Consider the following 23790-nt stretch of genomic DNA (forward strand, 5'->3'; position numbering starts at 1 on the left):
CCGGCTGAGTAAATTTGAATGGGGGTTGACATGGTAGTAATTGGAAGATTATGTGCTTCTACCCATGATGCAGTAATGAAAGAATGCGTTGCTCCAGTATCAAATAACACTTCTGCAATATGGGAGTCGACTGGGAACATACCTACTATCATGCCGGGGGTCTCCTGAACTGCTTCAGCCTCCAAGTGATTCAGCCTTCCATGATTATAGCGCGGCTGAGAGCGATTGCCTGCTCCAGGCTGAGGCACATTCTGCTTTGCTGGGGCACTGGGGCCTGACTGCTGCTGGGCTGCCTTCTTCGGACATTGCATCACCAAGTGGCCTTGCTCTCCACAGTGGAAACATGCCCTGTTTCCAACCTGAGCTGGTGCTGCCTGACTGTTCTGCTGGGCTGCTGGGGCAGGAAGGCGAGGTGCCTGCTGATTCTGCCTCTGAAACTGACCTCCTGACTGATTGCTCTGACGGTTCTGGTACTGATGCTGAGGATACTGCCTTTGGAACTGCTGATGCTGCTGAGGTGGACGCTGGTTCTACCTAAACTGCTGAGGTTGATTGCCTGAGAAACGAGGACGATTGCTGCTTCCAGGCTGGGGTCCACTGATCTTGCGCTTACGATCCTCCATCTCCTTACGCTTCCTCTCTGTCATGATTGCTCTGTCAATCAGGTGCTGGAATGTCGGGAAGGTGTGATTCATCAGTTGGTACTGCAGAGGGTCAACCAAGCCTCTCAGGAAACGGTACTGTCGCTTGGCGTCGGTGTTGACATCTCCAGGAGCATAACGAGACAGCTGCAGAAATCTGTCTCGGTATTCACTGACAGACGATGGCCCTTGCTTGAGAGCCAGGAACTCCTCCTTCTTCACAGTCATCAGACCTGCAGGAACATGGTACTGACGAAAGCTACCTCTGAACTCTTCCCAGGTGATGGCGTCAGGATGGGCATGGGTGGCGAGGTAAGACTCCCACCATGATTGGGCTGCTCCTCTCAACAGACGGGGACCATACAGAACTTTCTCCCTGTCATCGCACTGAGCGGTATGCAACTCCCGCTCCACAGTGCGCAGCCAGTCTTCAGCATCCATGGGGTCAGAAGAATGAGCAAACGTGGGTGGATGACCTCTCATGAATTCAGCACGCTTGTCTCTGGGCATCTGAGGCATCTGAGGCTGAGGTGGGGCCTGCTGCTGTTGTTGCTGCTGCTGCTGAATGGCGGCCAATGTCTGACCGATGGCTTGAACTGCCTGAGTCTGCATCAGAAACATCTGCTCGATGGACATCGGGGGCGGGGGCGGCAGGTGCTACTGCTGGGGCACCTCATCCTGTTGAGCGGCTCGCTCCTGCTGAGCACGCCTTCCTCCTCTGCGCCTGTTCTCTGACATCTGCAGAATGCAACCACACATCAGAACTGATCTGGCAAATCTTGCAGCATAAGAAAAGAGGATAGAATTCTTCAACAGCACTGAACAGATGAGCATCTTCACTGATCTCCAACACAGACCACACAGCTTCTCAGATAAAGAGGAAAGTGGAATAAAAGGTTTCCCAACTATATAACTAACTTTATTAACATAATAGGTAAACCAAAATGCAGGGGATACCTACATTCTGGTGACAGTCATTACAAAGATCCAAACCAAACATAGTTCATCAGGACAAACATAGATGCACAGGATATAGCAAACTACCCTGTCTAACTAAGACTAACTAAGAGCGAGACTAACGCTAAGACTGAAGCTTCTATGTATGTATTTTGTATTAATTACAAGATCCAACTCTAACGATCTATGGTTCTAGAGTTATCTTGGTCTTGCAGTCGGGATTGCCATAAGACCGGGATCCACGCCGAGGTGAGCGGTACAGGTGCTGAGTCCCGACGGGAGCGGGGGAACCATCCTCCAGGTGACGACGTTCCGCGCGCTCAGCCCACAGCTGGGCGATCTCAGCACGAGCCCTACTCAGCTCATCTAGTGCATGGTCTAGCTCCATGTTTAGCACGGCGGCTAGGTTGACTGTGCTGCTCAACCTAGGATTGCCCTCACCGATAGGTGAGACAATCACGCCTCCTGTGCTGCCAGATGAACGGCGGGGGTAATACTTCAGGTCAAGACCGTCAGCTACTCCACCGAAAACCGAGCAGTAGTGCGAAAGCGCACGCCGTGCAGCATCTTGCATGGCTGCCTCAGCTGAGTCCCGCTCAGAGATAGAATAGTGCTCTGAGCAGGCCTCTGCACCCTGGAGACTGTTCTCCGGACGGCGCACCAAGCAAGTCGCCTCCCAGCGGTCCGGGTAGACCCTGCGACTATGCTGGTAGACCACACAGCGATACTCGACGGACCAAGTATGCCGGTCAAATGCCCGACGTAGCAGGGTGTCGAGCGCATCGTGGAAGTGACACCCGCGAGCAGCGTCGCGAGTGATGGATCGAGCGAACCATCCTTCCAGCTCAGGGTTAGCAGAGAAATCGGTGCCGTGGCTCGAGCTGTCGTCGCCATCTCCGTCGTCTGGATCTCCTCCAGCAGCTACTCCAGAAGCTGGGACGCCCAGTGGTGGTGCAGGGGCGCCTCCAGGGGAAGCACAGGGGAGCAGCTCCTCACAGACTCTATCTCCTGCTGGAGCGAGAAGGAAGAGCCCTGCTGCTCCTGTCGTCGACGTTCCTGCTCCTCATGCAGGCGGTGGTGCAGTCTCTCCAAGTGGCTGGACTGTCCGGCCACGGGACGGCGAAGCGGACGCTCAGCAAGGCGGGAGGGTAAGAAGGGGATGACGGACTTTCGTGCAGTGTGTCTAAGTCGAGCCATCTACAGAAGACATCGCAAGCAAAAGGGTGAGAACAGAATCAATATGACCAGCAAATAATGAATCATGAGTAAATGAAGAATTAGAATAAAACATGATTTTCAGCAAGGTATAATATATAGTAGAACATAGGTTTGGTCGGTATGACCAACTTTTGAAGGGATATCAAAGTCAAGGCAGAGACAGAGGTCTAGAGTCCTTAGAACGACCATTCTACTCTAGGTTAGCGGTCCTACAATCAGCACGGTTCTGATACCACTTATGTCACACCCGGTTTTAGAAGGCAAACCGAATGCGAACCATGTACGTGCCAGGATCAGTTATTCACGTACACAGCAGTTACATAACATGGACATCATCACACAGTGCTCAAAATAGTATTAAGGGAAATAGTTGATTACATCATACGTCTGAGACGTCCATATAGTCTTTACAATAAATCAAAGTGCGGAAAAGAAACGTAGATAAACGCGGCCTTCACAGGCAGCCGACTGGGGGTTGCCGCTAACCCACTCCTAGAACTCGTCGTAGTCTTGGAACTCCTGGAAGTCTCCTTCCACAGCTTCATCTTCGCCTGAGCAGTGGTTGCAATGCTGACAACCTGGGGGGGGGGGGGGTTTGGTGTGTAGAGCAAGGGTGAGTACACATCAACATACTCAGCAAGTATCCTGTTTGGCTGTAGTGGACTAGCTTTATGTGGGGATAAGTCAAGCAGTTGCTTTTAGTTGGTCAGATTATTATTTACTAATAGAAAGCCAAGTTTTAGCATTAACCCAAGTTATTAACCCGATGTACCCTTTCCAAACGGAAAGAATACCACTTACCAGCACCATAGTCATAACCAAAACCATCAATCTCATTGCCACCTGTAAACCAAAAGGTCTCTTATCAAGTACCACTAATCACTGGAGCTCCCTTGGCCGCTCATAACCGTGAGCACGGCTGATATATCAGTTTCAAACACTCTGCAGAGGTTGTGCACTTTACCCATAAGCCGTGATTCCCTCTTGCCTCGGGCCGATCAAACCCTTAAACACTACCAAGGTGAACAGGCAGGGTCTCACTACGTAGCCTTTACAAAGATTCCTCGGGGCTGTAGCCGCCCGTTAGGTTTCCTAAATGTACCGCACTCCTCCCCAAGGGACGAATCAACCTTGGCAGAGCGAGCCGCATACACCGAGCCCCATTGACGGCACGACGGCGAAGCGAACTACACCCCGGATCCTCTAATTATTCAGCTAAGGGCACCCCATTCTACCCTCATGGTTGCACTGTTTTCCCGGGCGGTCATCCATAGAACAGGTCCTTACGGAGAGGCACTCGAGAAACCGCTCGAGCCCCCTTAAAGCCACAAGTACAACATCATAATAAGAGAAGGGAAAATAGCGTATCATAGATAATCTCATCATGTTCATTGATTAGAGTTGAGCAATAGCATAAAGCTAAACAATAATAATCCAACCCAAATAGGTAAACAAGGACATGGATAACAAAAGCTAGTCAATCCTTAGGTATAAAGGTGTAATGCGGGGGGTGAATTAAGTAATGAATAGGACAGAGATAGGTCAAAGGACACTTGCCTCCACCAACCGACTGCTGCTCAGGGGCTTCTCCTGCGAGTTCCTCGGGCTCTTCAACCGGATCGTTCTCTATGCGAGCGCAAACATACATACATCCACATATTTAATACAAAAGAACAGTACACCATACAATAGAATGCAATAAGTAAACAGACGTTCCACGCGGGCTCGCGAGTACGGTTAAGACAGAAAGAGGAAAAGACAGTCGAGAAACGATCACGTTACATGATTATAAATTAACCACTCGCTTAATGGAAGGAAATTTAATGTAGACACTATGTTCAGCGTAAAGTAAAGTCATGTTTCATGTCTAATTATTATAAGCAGGTGGAGATAAATAAAAAGAATGGTCGCGCGGCGAGGCGCGCGACAAAGCACTCTAAAACAAATTAAAAGCTAGCGACTCGTCGCGCGACCGAGCACGCAATGAGGCACTTCGCCTTAGTTATGAGGAGACGTTAAACGTCGCGCGACGAAGCGCACGACGGCATACGTCGACTAAACTGAGTCCAAAGTGGAACGTTGCGTGAATGCACACGCGGCGTTACACCTTAAACAACCTGAGACAAAAATGGATCGTCGCGCGATGAAGCGCACGACGCAACACACAGATAGAATCTGAAATTAGACAAACCGTCGCGCGGCGAAGCGCGCGACGCAGCACGTTAACTAACGAATAATCACCGCGAGCGCGGGCGAACGGGGACACGGTCGGGCGAGGCCGGGACGGGAACGGGCGGCCGAACGGGGGGAAGGGCGGTTGAACCGGCCCAGGGGCGGTTGAGCCGGCCAGGAGCGGCCGGGGCCGCGCCGGGGCCGAAGGCCGCGCCGGGGGCCGCGCCGGGGACGCGAACCGGCGAGCAGGGGCGGGCGGGATCGCCGCCGCGGGGCCGGGGGACGGGCGTGGGGCGGGCGAGGTCGCCGGGGTCGGGGGAGGGGAGGGGGAGGCCGCCGGGGGCCGGGGAGGGGCGGGGGAGCGCCGCCGCGGGCCGGGGAGGGGCGGGCGAGGCCGCCGGGGTCGGGGAAGGGGCGGGCGAGGCCGCCGGGGGCCGGGGAGGGGCGGGGGAGCGCCGCCGCGGGCCGGGGAGGGGGCGGGCGAGGCCGCCGGGGTCGGGGAAGGGGCGGGCGAGGCCGGCCGCGGGCCGGGGGAGGGCGGGGGAGGCCGCCGGGGGCCGGGGAGGGGGCGGGCGAGGCCGGCCGCGGGCCGGGGGAGGGCGGGCTCCGCCGCCGCGCGAGGGGAGGGGCGGGGAGGGCCGCCGCGCGAGGCCGGCCGCGGGCCGGGGGAGGGCGGGGGAGGCCGCCGGGGGCCGGGGGAGGGCGGGCGCCGCCGCGCGCGCGAGGGGAGGGGCGGGGAGGGCCGCCGCGGCCGGGGGACGGGCGGACGAGGGCCGCCGCGGCCGGGCAGGGGCGGGGGCGCCGCGCCGCCGACGAGCAGGGGCGGGCATGGGGCGCGCGCGAGCAGGGGAAGAAGGGGGCGCGCGTGGGGAGAAGAAGGGGGAGGGAGAGGGAGAGAGAGAAGAGAAGGGGAGGGGAGCTCACCTCGGGGTCCAAAATCCGGTGATCGCCGTCTCCAAACCTTAGGGCACCACGGGGAGAGAGAGGTGGGAGAGGGAGAGGGAAGTTGTTGCGCGGGAGATCCAAATGAGAGAGAGAGAGGAGAGGTGGGGGCGCATGGGGGGGGGTTGGGCGCCAGGGGCGCGCAGGCCGGGGCGGGCCAGGCCGGCTGAGCTGGGCTGGACTAAGCTGGGCTGGGCCGAACCACTTCGCGGATCAAAAACCCACGACGTGCGCGACCACTAAACGGAATTGAATCGCGAACCGAAATCCGGAACGGAACGAGACGAACACTCAACATCAGACAAAGAAATGTGCTCGGCATGATGCAACACCCATGACACTTAGGTTTTGGTTTATACATGACACGAACACTTGTCACTATACTGGTTTGAAATTGGGAAGAGGGAGCAAACGGGGAAAGAGAAAAGAGAGTAACGCCCGAATTTGGTGAGAGAAAAGAAGAAAAAATTCTACCCCCAAATTCAGGGCGTTACAATGGGCTTCGGCTTATCAGCCGAAGTAGCCTTCTCTCTTCTGTACTTATACTGTTCACAAGCTTCGACTCCATCTATATTGTGGATTGCTTTTGAGTCTGTCCAATTTCCTTCAGCCTCTCTGGCAGCTTCCTGACTTCCATGAATAGCAATGGGCCCTTGATCCGAAGGTATCTTCATGCATAGATATGCTGGATGAAGAATTGCTTCGAATGCATTGAGTGTTCCACGACCAATAATTGCATTGTAGGGGTATTCCATGTCAACAATATCAAACACAACCTGCTCAGTTCTTGTATTGTGAACAAATCCAAAGGTCACTGCCATTGTGATCTTGCCAAGTGCTACAATCTGTCTACCTCCAAAACCACAGAGAGGGTGTGTAGCATCATAGATCTTATCCTCTGGCTCTTGCATCTGTCTGAAGGCCTTAGCAAATATGATATCCGCTGAATTGCCTGTATCAACCAGAACATTGTGGACTAGAAATCCCTTGATGACACAAGATATGACCATAGCATCATTGTGAGGGTAATCCTTGAGCTGAAGGTCCTCTTGGGAGAAGGTAATTGGGATGTGAGACCATTTTGACTTGATGAAGGGTCCCTGCACCCCAACATGTTGTACCCTTCTCTGGGCCTCCTTCTTCTGCTTCTTGTTGGCCGGCTCTGAGCATGAACCGCCTGTTATCGGGAGCACCAGCTTCGTAGCCGAAGCAGCTTCGTCTTGGTTGTTGAAAGAAGCCATCAGCTCAAAAAGTGGAAGTGAATTCACCGGAGGTGGGCGCCAATGTTGGGGACTTGTTCTCAAATGCTTCGAATTAAGAACAAGGCAACACAAAATGTTAAATGTTAATGCCCTTCGTCCCTTGAAGCATTATTTCCTCGAGGAAATAATGATCTTCGGACGAAGGTCATGAAAAAAGGTCACGGAGGTCATATCTTCGTGATCAGAATTATGAAATAATGAAAGATAAAACATAAAATATTAAATAGAAAGAATAAAATATCAAAACACATAAACTTATTCGTATATTTCATCATACAAACTTAAATATTAAAATATAACATTTAATTACATTTATACCTTCGTCTTGACAGAAGGCAATAATCCGAGTGTCGCGTGCAAGAGATTACAAGATTATGTGAACAGTATGGGGGTACTGTTCATCTATTTATAGGCATAGGACGCAGCCTGTGGGAAATTACATTCATGCCCTTTACAAATGCTAACAATTATAATACAAGCTATCACGGGTCGATTGGTCATTTCATCTTTAAGTCGGTTCACTCCTTCATCTTGAGACATGCCACTATGCCGAAGCTTTATGGGTGATAGCTTCGGCACTGCTTTTGAGAGGATCTGCCGAAGGTGTTTCTTCTTTCAGGATCTTCGGCGACGAAGCATACCCCCAACAATGTACTCTGGCTCCCCTTGCAGTTCAGGCACTGCCTAATTCAAATTCCACCGACAATATGTACAAAGAGATCTTAAGTTTTGTGTTAAGAAAGAAAATAATAGCAATACATGAAATAATATAAAATAATTGTTTAGATATTTTGCAAAACAAGGCCATTGCTTGCCTATTCCGAATATCAACCATCATCAAATGTTCGGCTCCTGGATGTTGAACCTGGTCAATTCCTAATTCATTATGACATCTGAAAAAATTGAGGTTTCAAATGGTTGTTAACAAAACACATAGCATATTACTAACCTTGACAGCAACGTCTGTCTTTGATAATTTAAGCCTTGCTTTATGCACCTAATAAATATGAAGCAAAATAAAACTTCCAAAATATCTAAACAATTAGTAAGAAAATAAGTGATATGTTACCAGTACGTATGTGATGTTATGTTACAAAGAAGCAAACAACATTTGCACAGACCTAAAATTGGCAGGCCGCAAGAGGTAGAAAGTACAGATGTTACCCTGCTGCCCAGATTACACAGGTGAAGGGAGATACCTAAGCATGAACCTATGCAATAGAAGCAGACCCAACAGGCTCCACATCAAAGAATTCAAACATGTCATCAAAGTTCTTCCCCAACTGTTTCTCCACAACATTTCTAACCACATCAAATGGCGTGGATGGGGTTTGATCACACAGCGTAACAAGTCTTGGTAATGAAGAACGACTGTTCATCAGTAGAGGGAACTCCGATGCTAGCATGGCTCAAAGCGGAGATGCAAGGTAGGCTACTCGCTGACTGTGCTGGTCATCAAGGCGGCGACGTTCCGGCTGCCGCTGCCGGGGCTCATGCCCATCTCACAGAAGTCCTCTCTATGAGTATCAAGTTAATTCTGGAGTACCACCAAGAACTTAGTGGCGACGTTCAAAATTCCAGCTTGCTATAACAATATCATCATATAGAGGGAATACATTGATCCTAGAAAAGTGCCAAACACTTGATGAATTAGTTATATACTTCAGTCCTCACACATAAGAAACAATGAAAGGGAGTACATTGATCTGTCAAAATATGGATCAACACAGAAACAAAGTGCATGTGCCATTGGTAGTCTTACAATGCAGACCATACAAGCAAACATTAAAAATGCATCCATACATATATGTCTTTCTAATTTTGGATAAAAATGGAAACGATGCTTACCAGAACTATAGAAATGTGCATATATGTTTTTCTAATCACGGGTCAAGCTACGTTCTGTGTGGGGATGCAAATGCACCCCCCTAAAATGTCTGATAGGGACTCTTGGGTAGTTACAACAACCAATCTGGTTCTGTAAAACATGAAATTATATTATGTGTGAGAGAAAACAAACAGTTTGTGTTTCTAACTTTAATCCATGGCAATGATCATGTCTCAGCTTACTACTATCCACCAAGAAGAGAGATTGGAAAGAGGGCAAGCACTCACAAATGAAGGTCGGGGCAGTGAAACCCGCTGCGGTGGCCAAGGTAGTGCTCCACCAGCTCATCGGGAATCTTCCTCACCACCAAACCAAGTATCAGGGATTCCGAGATAAGCCTCTCACAGAAAGTAGGAAAGGCGAGAGGGAAGCGACGACACCATATCGTGGGGTTGTAGTCCATGAGGTGAGCGCAGTTACATTAGCCTATCAATAGATCTATCATTACCTCTTCAAAATTATACACATCACTCTTAACAATATAAATGACGTGCAACCTCTAGGCACTTGGGCCAAATGATCTGAATACTTCAGTTGAAACTTGTAGTGCTAGGTCAATCAGTTAAATTATGGACCTGTAGATAACTCTGTGAAGTTGCAGTGCTGCATTTGAAGTTGCATATTAAGGGGGTTGGTGATAGGTTGTATTTAGTATTGCTCTTGACATTCAGAAAATTGGCTCTAGTGACTTTAGATTGTTGTACTGTATCAAGATTCTCTACATTTCTATTTTCCATAGAAGTAACATAGTCATTAGTAGCAGGAGCTAATGTTACCTTGCTTTCATCATCATGGATTCTGAAAATAAAGGAAAATAAAAGAAGAATGAACGTGCTTATGCACAATTGCAATCATTGATGCATAAATTGGATGCTCATTTTTTTACAGATGGTCCTGATATTTGGACGTATATTTTAGGCTCTATGTTCTATAAGCTAGCAAAATCTTATTGATCATCTTAGCACCAATCCAATCAGGCCCATGTGCATATGTTTTTTTCTGGAGAACTCTCAGAAGAGCTTGATTTTGTAAAAGAGATAATTACATAAATGCATTGATGTCTATATAACAAGGAAACCATGTGTCGACTGAAAACTTCTCTGCTTCTCCACCAATAATTCATAGTGCGTATGTGTTATTTTTCTAAAGAACTATCAACAGTCTGAAGAATTGTCATGAGAGCTTAAAGTTTGTAAAATAAACGAAGTTGATCATTACAGTGATGCATTGACGTGCGTGTGTATAATAAATAATTCATCTTTTGACTCAAAAAATCCCTACTTCTCCACCAATGCAATGCAATGCAAGGATTCCTATCGGTATCTCTCGAACATGTATGAAATTTTATCAAACAAACATTACTTCACATCGACCAAACGAGTTAAAATTAATTAGCTAATAACCTTATAACATACTCTATCCATTCCGCAATGCATCCATGTCCACCATTAGACACAGAGTAAGGAAAAGCGCATCTCTGGCGGACAAACGAGTATCCAGGAGAACATTTTAGACGACGAATTGTGCAGGACAAGTTAGAAAGATTGAAAGTAGGAGAAGATTTCAACTCGGGGTACGTGTTGGGCACTCGTCTCGAGCAGAAATGAGCATCTTCCCATAGCAGGCTAAAGCTCCTCGCCAGCAGCGTGTAACACTTAGTGTCGTTAGCCTTGTCCAGCCACATCCTGCATCCACCGCCGACGTCGATGGGGCCGCCACCGCTGCTGTAGAGCGCGATAAACAACAAATACATAAACCGAAACACGAAATGGAGGAACAAGGTGTGCCAACCTACCTGCTCCTTCTCCAAGTTGGTCGGCCCATCGTTCCCAATCATTGTCGTGTTCTCCTGCAGAGGATAGACCAAATCAACAGAATAGAAACTCAGAACAACACGTCAGGAGTGGAGCTGAGAATCAGCACGGGAAATAGAACCTCATGGGCGAAGAGACCAGGGATCCCTGAGATTCGTGACGCTGAGATTCGATGTCGCGACAAGCAGCCATGCCTCCGCCCCACTCGACATGACCAAGGCGCACGAACTGCCAAAAAAAAGATCAGGAGGTCAGAAAAACCCTAGTCGGCGGCGGCTGTCCTTTCTCTTCGTCGCATCGGGGCCAAGGTCGAGGCGTTGGGCGGGGGCGAGGCGGAGTTGGAGGCGAGGCACGCGAGGTTGAGGTCGGCAGTGGTTCCAGTGTCATCGGGGCCAGAGTCAAGACGTCGGGTGGGGGCGAGGGCGAGGTGGAGGCGAGGCGCGTGAGGTTGGAGGACAGCAGCCGATGGGGCAGTGGAAGCTTACCGACGGAGGGAAATGGAGGCTCGCCGGCGGGGATGAGAGCCGCCGCGCGACTGCCTGCGGGATGAGAGCCGCCGCGCGAGCGCGACTACCTGCGGGATAACGTCTCTAGGGTTTTTCCTCGATGGACCTTATACAATTTAATTGATAGATGGGCCTCATACGTTAACTAAATAACACAACACACGCAGGCTACCGCGGCGCAAATATATTGTACCATATCGGCCAGCCAAAGGTTGCGGTAGCAACTTATAAACCTTCCTGCCACAGAGAAAGCAGTCAGCTTGTGTAATCAGCTCGTGGTATTGTCAACATGTGTTGAATTTTTGCGCGCGCGGAAGAGGCGGTGTGAGGAGGGCGCGGCTCGCAGGTTAGTGTGGCGATGGACGATCCAGATTGAACAACAGCGATGGACGATCCAGATTGAACGAAGGCAGAACGGCAGGCTACCCTTACAACCTTAATAAGTAGTACATATTATAAGTTATGTAAATAAATATATATATGCAATATACAATCTATAGTATCAATTGTACACAGTAACCAATACTAAAGAATTCCTTTAGTACTGGTCGATGGCTAAAACTAGTACCAAAGAGATCCTAGTGCGTGACTTATCTGTGCTCACGTAACCCATTTAATATCGGTTGATGACTAGAACCTATAATAAAGGGTGCTCAGATCGTAGTTACACTAAAGGTAAGAGCATGTACAATTGATATCTTGAGCTGTATTTTATAGGGTATATAAGAGGGTAAATATAAAAAAACTCAAGACACGTATCTTGACGAAAACACAGTATCTTGGCTCTATGCTCGAGACATGGGACTAACTCATTGGTCAATTTAATTTATTGAATGTTCTGATTGGTGCAATGGATATAGTAAGACATAGTTTTTAGACACACCGACTATATTATATTGTGTTTTGACTGTGTCTTATAATTAGAGTACCGTGCAATAGTGTCAGAGTTGTACATGCCCTAATCTATTTTAGTATCATTTTGTAGTATAGGTATTAATTAATATCAACACTAAAGACTAACGATTATAGTTTTGAGTGGAAATAGTATCGGTTGAGAATTGCAAGTTCTAATCTATACCAATATATAGTCCATCAGTTTAGACTTTACAAATCCTACCCAACCAAACCCACACACCCATAATCCTCACTAAATTCACCGAACAAATCACACCCAGAATTAACACACCATCAAAACGAACGGTTCAGATGGCTAGATAACCATCTCTCTTGCTCACGCAAATCCAATAAACAATATTATTTGAATCATCCCTTATCCATCCCTCTCACCCGCGACCCCGCTATCCCCAGCCTTGCCCTCCCCTCCCCTGTCTCCGCAGCCCCTCCCTCTCACTCACGTTGCTGTCGCCGATAACCCTTCTCATCGCGCCGTCGTTGTTGCCGTTGACCACTCCCCTCTCCTCCGTAGGATCGTAGCATTAGCACGAGCTATATGCTAGTTGATACTATATGCTATTTATATATAGCAGTGCAACCGTGCAACTTGGTTTTGAAAAAAATGGAAAATGAGATAAGCAGGGTAGGCTTTGGTAACGAGTTTGCCTTGGGTTTGGTTTCCAAATTATCAGCACGTTTAGCTACAACAACTGGAATGATGTATTGTGTCTTGGCGCCTTGCTATGAAATCGGTAGGATTTTATTTCATATTGGCTTGTTTGGTGTGGTTTATCGTGGCTTTAATTCGATTACGGCTTCTACAATATCTCGTTTCTACATATTACAGCTATAGTAGTACACACCTGCAGCTATCATGGCCTGAGGTGACATTATCAGTCTCATAACACCACTGTACACCATTTTCGGCGGCCACGCTTATTTTCGGCGGTCAGAGCTTGGCCGTCGAAAATAAGCTGTTATTTTCGGTGGCGGACGCTGACCACCGAAAATAAGGTTATTTCCGGCGGCTACTGACACAGCCGCCGTAAATAAGATTATTTTCAGCGGCCCCTGACACAGCCGCCAAAAATAAAAATGGCGGTCACGCTTATTTTCGGCGGGCAGGGCTTGGCCGCCGAAAATAAGCTGTTATTTTCGGCGGCGGACGCTGACCGCCGAAAATAAGGTTATTTCCGGCGGCTACTGACACAACCGAAAATTAAGCTTTTAAAACGGCCGCCCGACCCTTCTTTCTCTATTTCTTCTTCTCTCCATCTCACGCGCCCGACCGCCGCTCTCCGCAGCCGTGCCGCCCGCCACGCGCAGCACCCGCGCCGCCGCTCCCCGGCCGCCCCCGGCGCCGGCCGCCGCCCCGAGCCGCCACAATCATTCGCCGTCGTTCAAAGCTTCCGTCTACCGACCGCGGCCAAACCCTCCTCGTGCAACCACTCCGCCCATCGCCAAGCTCGTCCCCATCGAAAGGTATTTTTTTTGCGTATTTTATTCCTTATTTTTGGCGGTTGTTATTTAGGTGCCGTCGAAATTATTATATATTTGTAATTGTGTTTGTTTGATTACTGTGTGTGATTAGTATTATTGTTTAGTTAGATTTCATTAATGTATTAGTGGTATATGCGGTTTAGGGATTAGAGGTATATTGTATTTAGGCATTAATTTCATATTAATATGTGGTACTATTATATTATTAGTTTTAATAGTACATTGTATTGGTACGTAGAATAGTTGCATAATTAGTATATGTGGTACTTAGTTTGATTTGATTAATATTATATCGTTCTTTGTTTTATATATAAGTAATATATTGTTTAGTGGCAGCGAGGTTATGCTGTCGAATTTTTTTTGGGTTCTGCTAGGTTGATATGGGTTTAGAACCTATCCTTGCCTATACATGTAGAATCGATATCCTTGACGAAGTTGAATAATGTTTTCACGATATGGTTCGGTTTAACAGTCTCAGGCATGGCTGAAGATCGTGCATGAATGTACAATGGTTGGAGTAGGAATGAACGTCATTCTGATGATTGGGTAGCCAAGACCAAAGATTTTGTGGACCACGTATTCTCCTTGTCATTAACCGGCACTCTCAGATGCCCTTGTAGGCGGCCAGATCTTTGTCAGTTTGGATTTATGCCCAGATATGAGGTGTGGAAACATCATGGTGAGGTAGTACCCAACCGGAATGCATGAGATGCTAGATTCGCTACGTCCAGAATTAAACCTAAGCTCCAAGGATCCTGCCACACCAGAGGTTTCTAGATTTTTTAAACTACTAAAAGACTCTAAAGAGCCGTTGCATGAACACACAGATGTGAGTATAGTCGCTTTTGTGATTCGGCTCATGGCCATTAAGTCCAAGTATTTTTTCTCGAACAATTGTTACAATGAGATTTTAAAGTTATTAGGAGATGTGCTAACAAAGCCCAATAAATTGCCTAAAGACATGTACCATTCAAAGACAATTATCAAAGGTCTCGGTATGGATTATGAAAAGATTGATGTGTGCAAAAATAATTGTATGCTTTTCATGAAGGAGCATGCGGAAGAGAAAAAATGTCTGAAATGTGGACAATTTAGATTTGTGGAAGTTGTTAATGATGAGGGTGACAAGGTGATGACAGATGTTGCGCATAAGCAGCTCTGCTACTTGTCACTAACTCCTCGAGTGAAACGGTTGTTTCTATCTAAAAAACCGCTATGCACATGCGATGGCACAAAGAAGGTGTCCGTGATAACGATGACCTAATCGTGCACCCTTCAGATGAGGACTCTGGCCGCCGAAAATATAGACTTATTTTCGGCTGATTTTTTCTGGCGGCCAGAAACCGTCGAAAATAAGTCTAAGGCCGCCAAAAATAGCTTATTTTCGGCGGCGAAGACCTTATTTTCGGCGGTTCCTGTCCGCCAAAAATAATTATAGTTGTTGTAATGTCTACCCTACAATGGACACCTTGTTATCTCCATGCGCGTTGTTTACGCTTTTGTAATATGTTCTCCTACTTGCTAATTTCTATTCTATTAAAGCTGGTACAAAACGGCTCCTGTAAGCCTATCCACGTCGACAACAAATCGTGGGTCGTTGGATATGGAATCAACGTTTTTCTCTGTACGGTTGCAGCAGCGCCGAGTTGGGTGGGAAAAAAAGACACGGCGACTGTAGCTTTCTCCAGAGACTTCCATGAGGGCATATCCTGTGCAATCACTCATTTTGGTGCAAGCGTGCAATCAAACTATCCAGAGCATCCAATCTAGATCCAACGGTTTCATATGGAAGGGGTTAAAAGTAAAATAGGTACTATGTTTTAGGTGGAAGGGGTTAAATATAAAATAACAGTCATCATTAGAGCTAGATTAGATGCACCCCGCTTGATTGCACGCTTGCACCAATATAAGTGATTGCATAAGATATTTTCCCGACTTCCATCGCACAACTCTCCAGCAGCTTTCTCTAGAGATTTCCATCGCACACCTCTCTAGTCTCCATCTGCCGGGACGCCGCATCTTGCTTCGTCTCGCTTTGTTCCTCTCCACGTCACTTGGGTTTCGTCGGCGTCAAGGACTCCGCTTCCGCCCGAAGACTTCGCCTTCTCTTGGCTTGCTCACCGGCTGCGTCTCTTTGGTTAGATACGTTTTTCTCCATTGTCTTTCGTCGTCCCTTTCGATTCGGTCGATACCTGGATCCAGATCCGTTCGTCGATCATATCCAGCCTCCTCTACTTGAGATCCTCTCGCTTTTTGGAGATCATGTTGCTTCGGTGCGTGGAGATTGAGATCTAAACGACAAGTATTTTTCTTTTGGTTAACTGGTTCGCAAGAAGTGTAGATGGACATCTGGTTCCAAATTTGTTCTTCGATCATATCTAGCTGCCAGCTTGGTCGTCGACACGTTTATTTCCACAGTTGTGCTCCCATTCTTGCTTCGTCGATTGTTTCGTTTTGGTGCACAGCTGATCTTGTTTGTGTCAAATGGTATGTATGAAGTTCAAATTTTGCCTTCTTCGATTTATGGCATTTAAATTTGTTGCATTTTGTTTGTCCAGCATAAGGTTGTCTCAGGTCGGAGATTTCCGATTGTGCTCATTGCAACCAAGACGAAGAAGACGACGACGATCCGTCCACGGCGGTCATCTCCTCCACGGGCGTATTGACGCCACAGCCCGCTATGGGTACCTTGAGTTGGCCATCGAGCAGATGGCAAAGACTGCAGACGCCAGCAACGCACTCAACCACGGGCTTCACTACCTTCGGTCGACCGGCAATGCATGTGCGGCGAGGGTGTTGTTATGGTGGGGATGGGAGAACTCCGATGCTCACGCTGGTATGTCCTCTTCCGTCGAACTTTCCTTGTTCTTGCCTCCTTCGGTGAACTTCCTCGATTCTTGCCTCCTGCGGCAACTTCATGTACTCACGGCCAATGTTGCCGCCACACACCGTCTCCTGTGCTCCTCCTCCGGCGAACATCCACTGCTCGAACCACCATGGCGCTCGGCTACAGGGCGTCATGACAACAGCTCCCCAAGCGATGCAAGCCGCCTGTTCGACGAAATGTGTGAGAAGCAAAATAGAGACATCAACGGTGTTTTCATGTGTCTAATACAAATTTATTTTTTAAAACATAGCCAGATAGCATTTTCGACATGAACAAAGGATTCGTAATGCGCTCGGCTACAGGGCGTCATGACAGCAGCTCCCCAAGCGATGCAAGCCGCCTGTTCGACGAAATATGTGAGAATCAAAATGAACATGCTCGCGTGTTAGGTCCTTTATGTGACCCAAATAACTGAATTTCAGCTAATCACCAGAGCTAATATATCGAATCCTTCGAGCTTCCATGGGTGAGGCAATTAACACTTACTCCAATTTGTTCTTCCTTCACGGTGCTACTTAATTCAACATGTTCTTCATTGCAATGATTATAGTTACACTTGGTTTATCACCATTGCTTTCAGCTTGACAAAGCCTTATCTTTGCTACATACTTAATTAATGCTTCAAAGCACTGACAATTCCAAATGACAGGTACAAGCTCAACTTCATTGTCACTGATGGAACATGTGAAGCAGAGTTCTTTTGTTTTGATAGCATAGCCAGAAAAATAGTAGGAAAACCTTGTCACAACCTTGTTACAGCAGTTACAACTTCTCAAGGTCCTCCAGCAGACCTAGCCGCTGTTATGTGACTGAAACTTACCCTTGCATTTGCCATCAATATGTCAGCCTACTCTGTCACAAACAGTCTTCTCTATTCTGTCTATTTTAACAAATCATGTAAGACATGCCTTCATGCCATCTAACATGCCTAACCATTCTCAAGAGTTGTATACACAAGATGAAGTACCTAGCCTTCCAGTCACACAAAACTCTCCAACAACATCTTGGGTGAAACTATCTACCTGTAGCAACGAAAGAAACGAGGTACGAAACTTCTTGTTTTCTTGCCATGTACAACCTATTAGAAACATCTTATTTTTTCATGCATACAACTTGATAAAGTCTATTCAATTGGCGCTACACGTTCTAACATATTTAGATATGCTACAGTACATAAAGGTACCTTTAGTACTACTAAATTCTAAACTTCCATACACTCACATAGTTATGTATCTTTTGCATTCTAATACCGCAAATATAAATTAATACAAACAAAACTCACTAGCAACAAATTTTTAGTTTATAAAATAAATGAATGAAGACAAAATGGACTTCCACTTTGTCATAGCAAACTAGATTCACAGATTTCATGCATTTAACCATAGGGTGATGACCAACGTACAAGTGAACTCAACAAGCAATAGTTATCATCACCACCGAAAAGGTATGTATTACAAAAGATTGTTGGACATAATAGCAATAACAACTACGACCTCATTTTAAATGGTAGATCTTATTTTCCACGATAATACATCAATTATCCCAGAAAGAAAAGCTCCTAGATCAGCTCAATGAAGGTATAACACCATGTGTGATCTTTAGTCATACACAACAAATATCTATCTTTACAAACAGTCAACACAATGTATTCTACTCACCCTTTTACCCAATACACATCAGCAAACTATTGGGGGGGGGACTTTCAGCAGATCTAATATTTTTCTCTCTCTTGTACACAGGTATTTGCTTTTTGTGCACCTATCAGGATCACCATCACTTTTGGACCATGAATGCTTCCCTTTAGATATGAACCAGTCGTTAGCCTATTTGTGGATCTATACATATGGACTTAACACCTGCAAGTCTGCAAGCACACTGTTGCTAGGTCTTGATGTACGGTGGTTAAATGCTACTTACTATACATTTTTTATTGTAGTCTAAATTAACTCTACGACTGATATCAACTATTAGAGAAAAACAATGTTATATGCTTATATTTGGTTCTGTGCCTGCGTATTCTATACTTATATTCTGTTCAAATTTGTTTTCATACCTGGGTACAACAACTAGATGTGGTCACGCGCGGCTGGCCGCGCGCCATACACTAGTATAAATAAGACCGTAATGGATCTTTTTCGAGGGAATTAAAAAAAAGAGCCGGTAGTATGGGCGGATCTAGAAAAAAAACGTGTAGAAGATCTGACCGAGAAAAAGAAGATGAGAAGACAGCACAGCGATTCACAACCATACGGAGCAACAAGACAAATGCACCGGCCCTAGCTAGGCTCGAACCCACTCATACCAAAAGGAAGAAAAAGAAAAAGGAAAAGATGGCAGAACCATAAAAAACCTGTGTAGAATATCTGGCTGAAAAAGATGGTGAAATCACAATTCTCAATACCGCGAGCCACAGCCACACGAAGCAACGAGACAAATCCACCAGCTCCTCGTTCGGTCGTTCCAACACACGTACTAACATGAAAACGAAGAAAAAAGAGAGAGAAGACGATGCGTTTTGACTTGTGCTCCAAAGGCCCCACACACCGCTTGACAACGAGAAAATGAAGGCAGATGGGGTATGTCCGAGCACAATGTACCACTCACTGCTGAGGAATAAATAGCTCATTAGTACGTATCGATTGAGAACCGACAACAATATCAGGTTCCTAACTGATACCGGATAATCGTTACGGCTTGTTTGGTGACAAAAAAAAAATGAAAGAGATTAGAAAGAATTAAGGGAGAAATTAGTTCAGTTCACTCTTAATCCTCTCAATTCTCCTGGCACCAAAGGAGCTCATAGAGTGTCTTGAACCAGCACTAAAGATTTATATCAGTACCAATTAAAGGCATCAACCGATAGTGATATGTTCTACACGGACTCGACATTTAAAATCGGTACTGATGCTCGGAGCAGTACCAAAACAAGAACGACAACAAAAGAAAAAGTTTAGTACAGACGAAAACCTTATTCTTTAGTAACGACTCTGGCTATCGCATATTCAGGGTCGTTCCTGACTTTTCGAGGACCCAGTGCGAAATTCGATATAAAGGCTCCGTCCACACACAAATATATATAATTATACATGTAGTATCGAATATTTAACATATAAAAATTATTATGCAATGTTTTAAATAAAGTTTATAAAATAACAAATACAAAATATAGCTGCACCCCCTCCGGTCCTCCGGTACTTCCCTGCGCATATCAATATAATCCTAAATTCCAGCAATAGGAATTGTTGCACCGCAGACACGGGGCAGCACAAGGCAAGACAATACACACAGAGTATGCCAAGTGCTCCTTGAGCGATCGTTATGGGCACGAGCACAGCGACACATGCCAAGTTTAGGAGAAGAGAAATCAGGCATCCGGCTAGTCAAACACATGATGTTTGCATATTCTTCGTTCTCACGCTAATTAAAGAATTATTTTATTTTATTCCATTTAGCAGTAACAGTCTGATAGATAAACGGGAGCGCACACAGTAGTCTATCATCTATCCGCATGGCCCAAAAACCATAGCAATAGTTGCCCCGGTGCATAATAATATCAAGTTCAGTAATAAAACTAGAGGTTTGTTAGGCTGAGTCCAGTGCACAGCCTCCCTCTCGCCCCTGCCACGTCAGCTCTCGCCTTCACTCTCGTCCCTGCTGCTCCAGTGCACAGGCTGCAGCAGGCTACAGTCTTAGGCTATAGCCATGTCAGCTTTTCTATTTTAGAATTAAGTGGACCAACTGCTACTCCAAACAGTCAAAAATGCCTAGGTGGACCAACTAAAATATGCCAACTCACTCTCGCCTCGCGCTCTCGCCCACCGCGCCAGCGCGTCGCCCCGCTCTCCTCTCGCCCGAGCACGCTCTCCAGTGCAGGCGAGAAACCACCGGAAAAGCAGAAAGGGCGATTACAAGGGGCGGCCACCCGGTCTATTGGTCTCTTTGTGGTCTCACTGTAATTATCTACTACTACACCGTAAACAAACAAGCCACTACGGGCACCAACATTGCGGAGTCAGATTCAATTTCTAATTGAGATCAAAGAGTATGCCCTTTTTTTATACAAGGATCGGAGTCCACATGGTTTATATTCCATTTATTTCTATATTTGTTTTTTATATTTTCTTTTTATACACGGATATTATCGAGTTGTATAGTATAAAATTTAATAAGATATCGACACCTTAAATACTTTACCGGTCCATATAAGTTTATCTTTTTGGCTTTATTCTAATTTGATCGGTCATACTATATGCTTAATAAGATTTTATAACATAAAATTAAAATTATTAGATTCATCGTGACTTCACAATCATAATATGTAATTCTTTTAGTTTAAAATAATTTAATCTTATATTATATATATATATATTTTTGTTAAAGTTTAAATAGTTTGATATAGGATAAATCTAAAAAGACAAACCATATAAAAGGAGGGAGTAACCAACTTCAAATATACGGATACATATATTGTCGGGGACCATAATTAGGGGTACCCCCAAGACTATTAAACTCGGCTGGTAATCACCATCAGCACAAGCTGCAGAGGCCTGATGGGCGCAATTCAGGTCAAGGCTCCGTCCACTCGAGGACACGATCTCGCCTCGCCCGAGCCCAACCTCAGGCAGGAACAGTAGACCCAGGCAGATTCACGCCTCGCCCGAGGGCCTCCTCAAGCAACAGGCGTACCCTCGACTCGCCCGAGGCCCAGCTCGGGCAGGCTTCGCAGTGAAGCAACCTTGGCCAGATCGCCTCGCCACCCGACCGTATTGCAGGAGCATTCAATGCAAAGATCGCCTAACACCTTATCCTGACGCGCGCTCCTCAGTCGGCAGGGCCGAAGTGACCGCAGTCACTTCGCCCTCCACTGACTGACCTGACAGGAAAACAGCGTCGCCTGCCCTGCTCCGACTGTTGTGCCACCCGCCAGGGTGAGGCTGACAGCAGTCGAGTCCAGCCTCAGGCGCCATAGGACGCTCCGCCTCGCCCGACTCCAGGGCTCGGCCCCCGCCTCGACCTCGGAAGACGGTCTCCGCCTCGCCTGACCCCAGGGCTCGGCCTCGACCTCGACCTCAGAGGAGTCACCACCTCGCCCGACCTTGGGCTCGGACCGATCACGTTGCAGGGGGGTACATCATTACCCTACCCCTAGCTAGCTCAGGCTATGGGAAACAAGATCGGCGTCCCATCTGGCTCGCCCCAGTAATGATGGCACCCCGCACGCTCCCATGACGACGGCGGTTCTCAGCCCCCTACAGAAGCAAGGAGACGTCAGCAAGGTCCCGTTAGCCCCGATAGCTGTGCTTCTACAGGGCTCAAGCGCTCCTCCGATGGCCACGACATCACATGCACAGGGCACTAGCACCTCTCCGACATCCACGTCGGCATGTACATAGGGCTCTGGCTCCTCTCTGCCGGACACGTTAGCATATTGCTACACCCCCCATTGTACACCTGGGCCCTCTCCTTACATCTATAAAAGGAAGGTCCAGGGCCCTCGTACGAGAAGGTGGCCGCGCGGGAGGACGGGCTGACGAGCAGGCTCTCCCCCTCCCTCGCGAACGCTTGTAACCCCCTACTGCAAGCGCATCCGCCCAAGGCGTAGGATAACACGAGCCGCGGTTCCTTTTTTCCCCCTTGTGTTCCATCTCGCGCCGACCCATCTGGGCTGGGACACACAGCGACAATTTACTCGTCGGTCCAGGGACCCCCGGGGTCGAAACGACGACAATTGGCACGCCAGGTAGGGGCCTGCTACGTGTTGACGAATAGCTTCCCGTTAAGCTCCAGATGGGTAGTCTCCAGCAACCTCTCCCGCCCGGGACGTTGCTCCGTTTCGGGAGTCTCGAGTTCATGTCCCTCGACGGCGGCTACAACATGGTACTCCTTCCTCCGCCGCACGATAACGACAACGACGGCTGTCAGCCCGCCCGGCGGCGATGGACTCGGCGACGTCTTCCCCCCATGGCGGAAGAGCAGCATCCGGGTCTGTCCCGTCACCTTCCCCGCCGCAGGAGGAGGAGGCGGGGCAACCATGGCCAAGCAGGAGGCGGCACCTCGTTGGCTGTCGAGCGAGTCGACGACGCCGGCGCCCCAGCTGGGGACATGTCGGGCGTTGACCTCGCGTCTGAGACGATGACGAGCGTCATTTCCCCGCAACACGCCAACCCCAAGCGGACGGATGACGCCAGCACGCTCATGAAGGACTTGTTGGGTGTTAGCCTCGTACCTGAGATAACGGTGCAGTCCGTCCCCGACGCGACTTCGTCACCATCCGTCGATTAAGAGGTACCGTCCGTTTTCCACCCTGTGCCTTTTAGATTCAGCTTCGACCCACCAAGCGACCCCACTTCGGTGGACGCTTTCATAAAGGCATATCCTAACCTTCCGGGGTACCATATGTGGTCAACCTGGGACCGACTGACGGTCGTCTCGACCTACGGCCCCCCGGGTTCCGAGGAAGATGACGAGCCCGACTCTGGTTGGGATTTCTCCGGGCTCGGTAACCCTAGTGCCATGCGAGACTTCATGACCGCATGTGACTACTACCTCTCCGATTACTCCGATGGTGGCCACAGCCTTGACGACGAGGACTGTGGCCCAAGTTGTGAATGTTTCCACGTCGATCTAGGGGGTCTCGACGAAGGCAACCATCTTGGTATGCCAGAGGACGACGATCCCCCAGGCCTGCGCCTCGCGTTGACATCCTTCGGGAGCTAGCTGTGGTCCCTGTCCCTGCGGGGGGTCAGGACACATAGCTCGAGCAAATCCGCGAGATGCAGGCCAAGCTCGACGAGGAAGCAGGACAACTTGTGCAGCTCCGGCAAAACATCGGACAGGAGTGGGCAGGCCGAGCGCTAGCCGGAGAAGCGCGTCATCTGGCCCAGGACGTGCAGCACCGCATCACTGACAATGCCAGGGCAAGGCTGCCCCCGGCTTCCAGTGGGGTCGGCCAGAACCTGGCTGCAGCAGCAATACTACTCCGGGCGATGCCGGAGCCATCCACCACCGAGGGGCGGCTTATCTAGGGAGAACTCAAGAATCTCCTGGAGGATGCCGCGGTCCGACGGGCCAAAAGCTCTGCCTCCCGAAGGCAAGGGTACCCCCCAGAG

General features: G+C 48.1%; 2 protein-coding genes across 2 annotated transcripts in view; one reads left to right on the forward strand and one right to left on the reverse strand.

Annotated features, from left to right (window-relative positions):
* LOC118476241 (inosine triphosphate pyrophosphatase-like) overlaps positions 1 to 13215 on the reverse strand; it is a 37375-nt gene extending 24160 nt beyond the window's left edge. The window contains exons 1-4 of the mRNA XM_035965067.1: positions 13158 to 13215; positions 11594 to 11637; positions 11033 to 11122; positions 10876 to 10929 (exon numbers count right to left, since the gene is read on the reverse strand). Of these exons, the coding sequence (XP_035820960.1) occupies positions 10876 to 10929; positions 11033 to 11122; positions 11594 to 11637; positions 13158 to 13215 (246 nt within the window). The remainder of the gene's footprint in view (positions 1 to 10875; positions 10930 to 11032; positions 11123 to 11593; positions 11638 to 13157) is intronic.
* Positions 13216 to 16135: 2920 nt separating this feature from the next.
* LOC103646625 (uncharacterized) lies at positions 16136 to 17042 on the forward strand. The gene is made up of 3 exons (XM_035965305.1): positions 16136 to 16281; positions 16353 to 16627; positions 16764 to 17042. Exons 1-3 carry the CDS (start codon positions 16136 to 16138, stop codon positions 16904 to 16906), a joined length of 564 nt encoding a protein of 187 aa, XP_035821198.1. The 3' UTR covers positions 16907 to 17042.
* Positions 17043 to 23790: the final 6748 nt, after the last annotated feature.

Source organism: Zea mays, chromosome 2 (assembly GCF_902167145.1).
Source record: "Zea mays cultivar B73 chromosome 2, Zm-B73-REFERENCE-NAM-5.0, whole genome shotgun sequence".
Lineage (NCBI taxonomy): Eukaryota > Viridiplantae > Streptophyta > Magnoliopsida > Poales > Poaceae > Zea > Zea mays.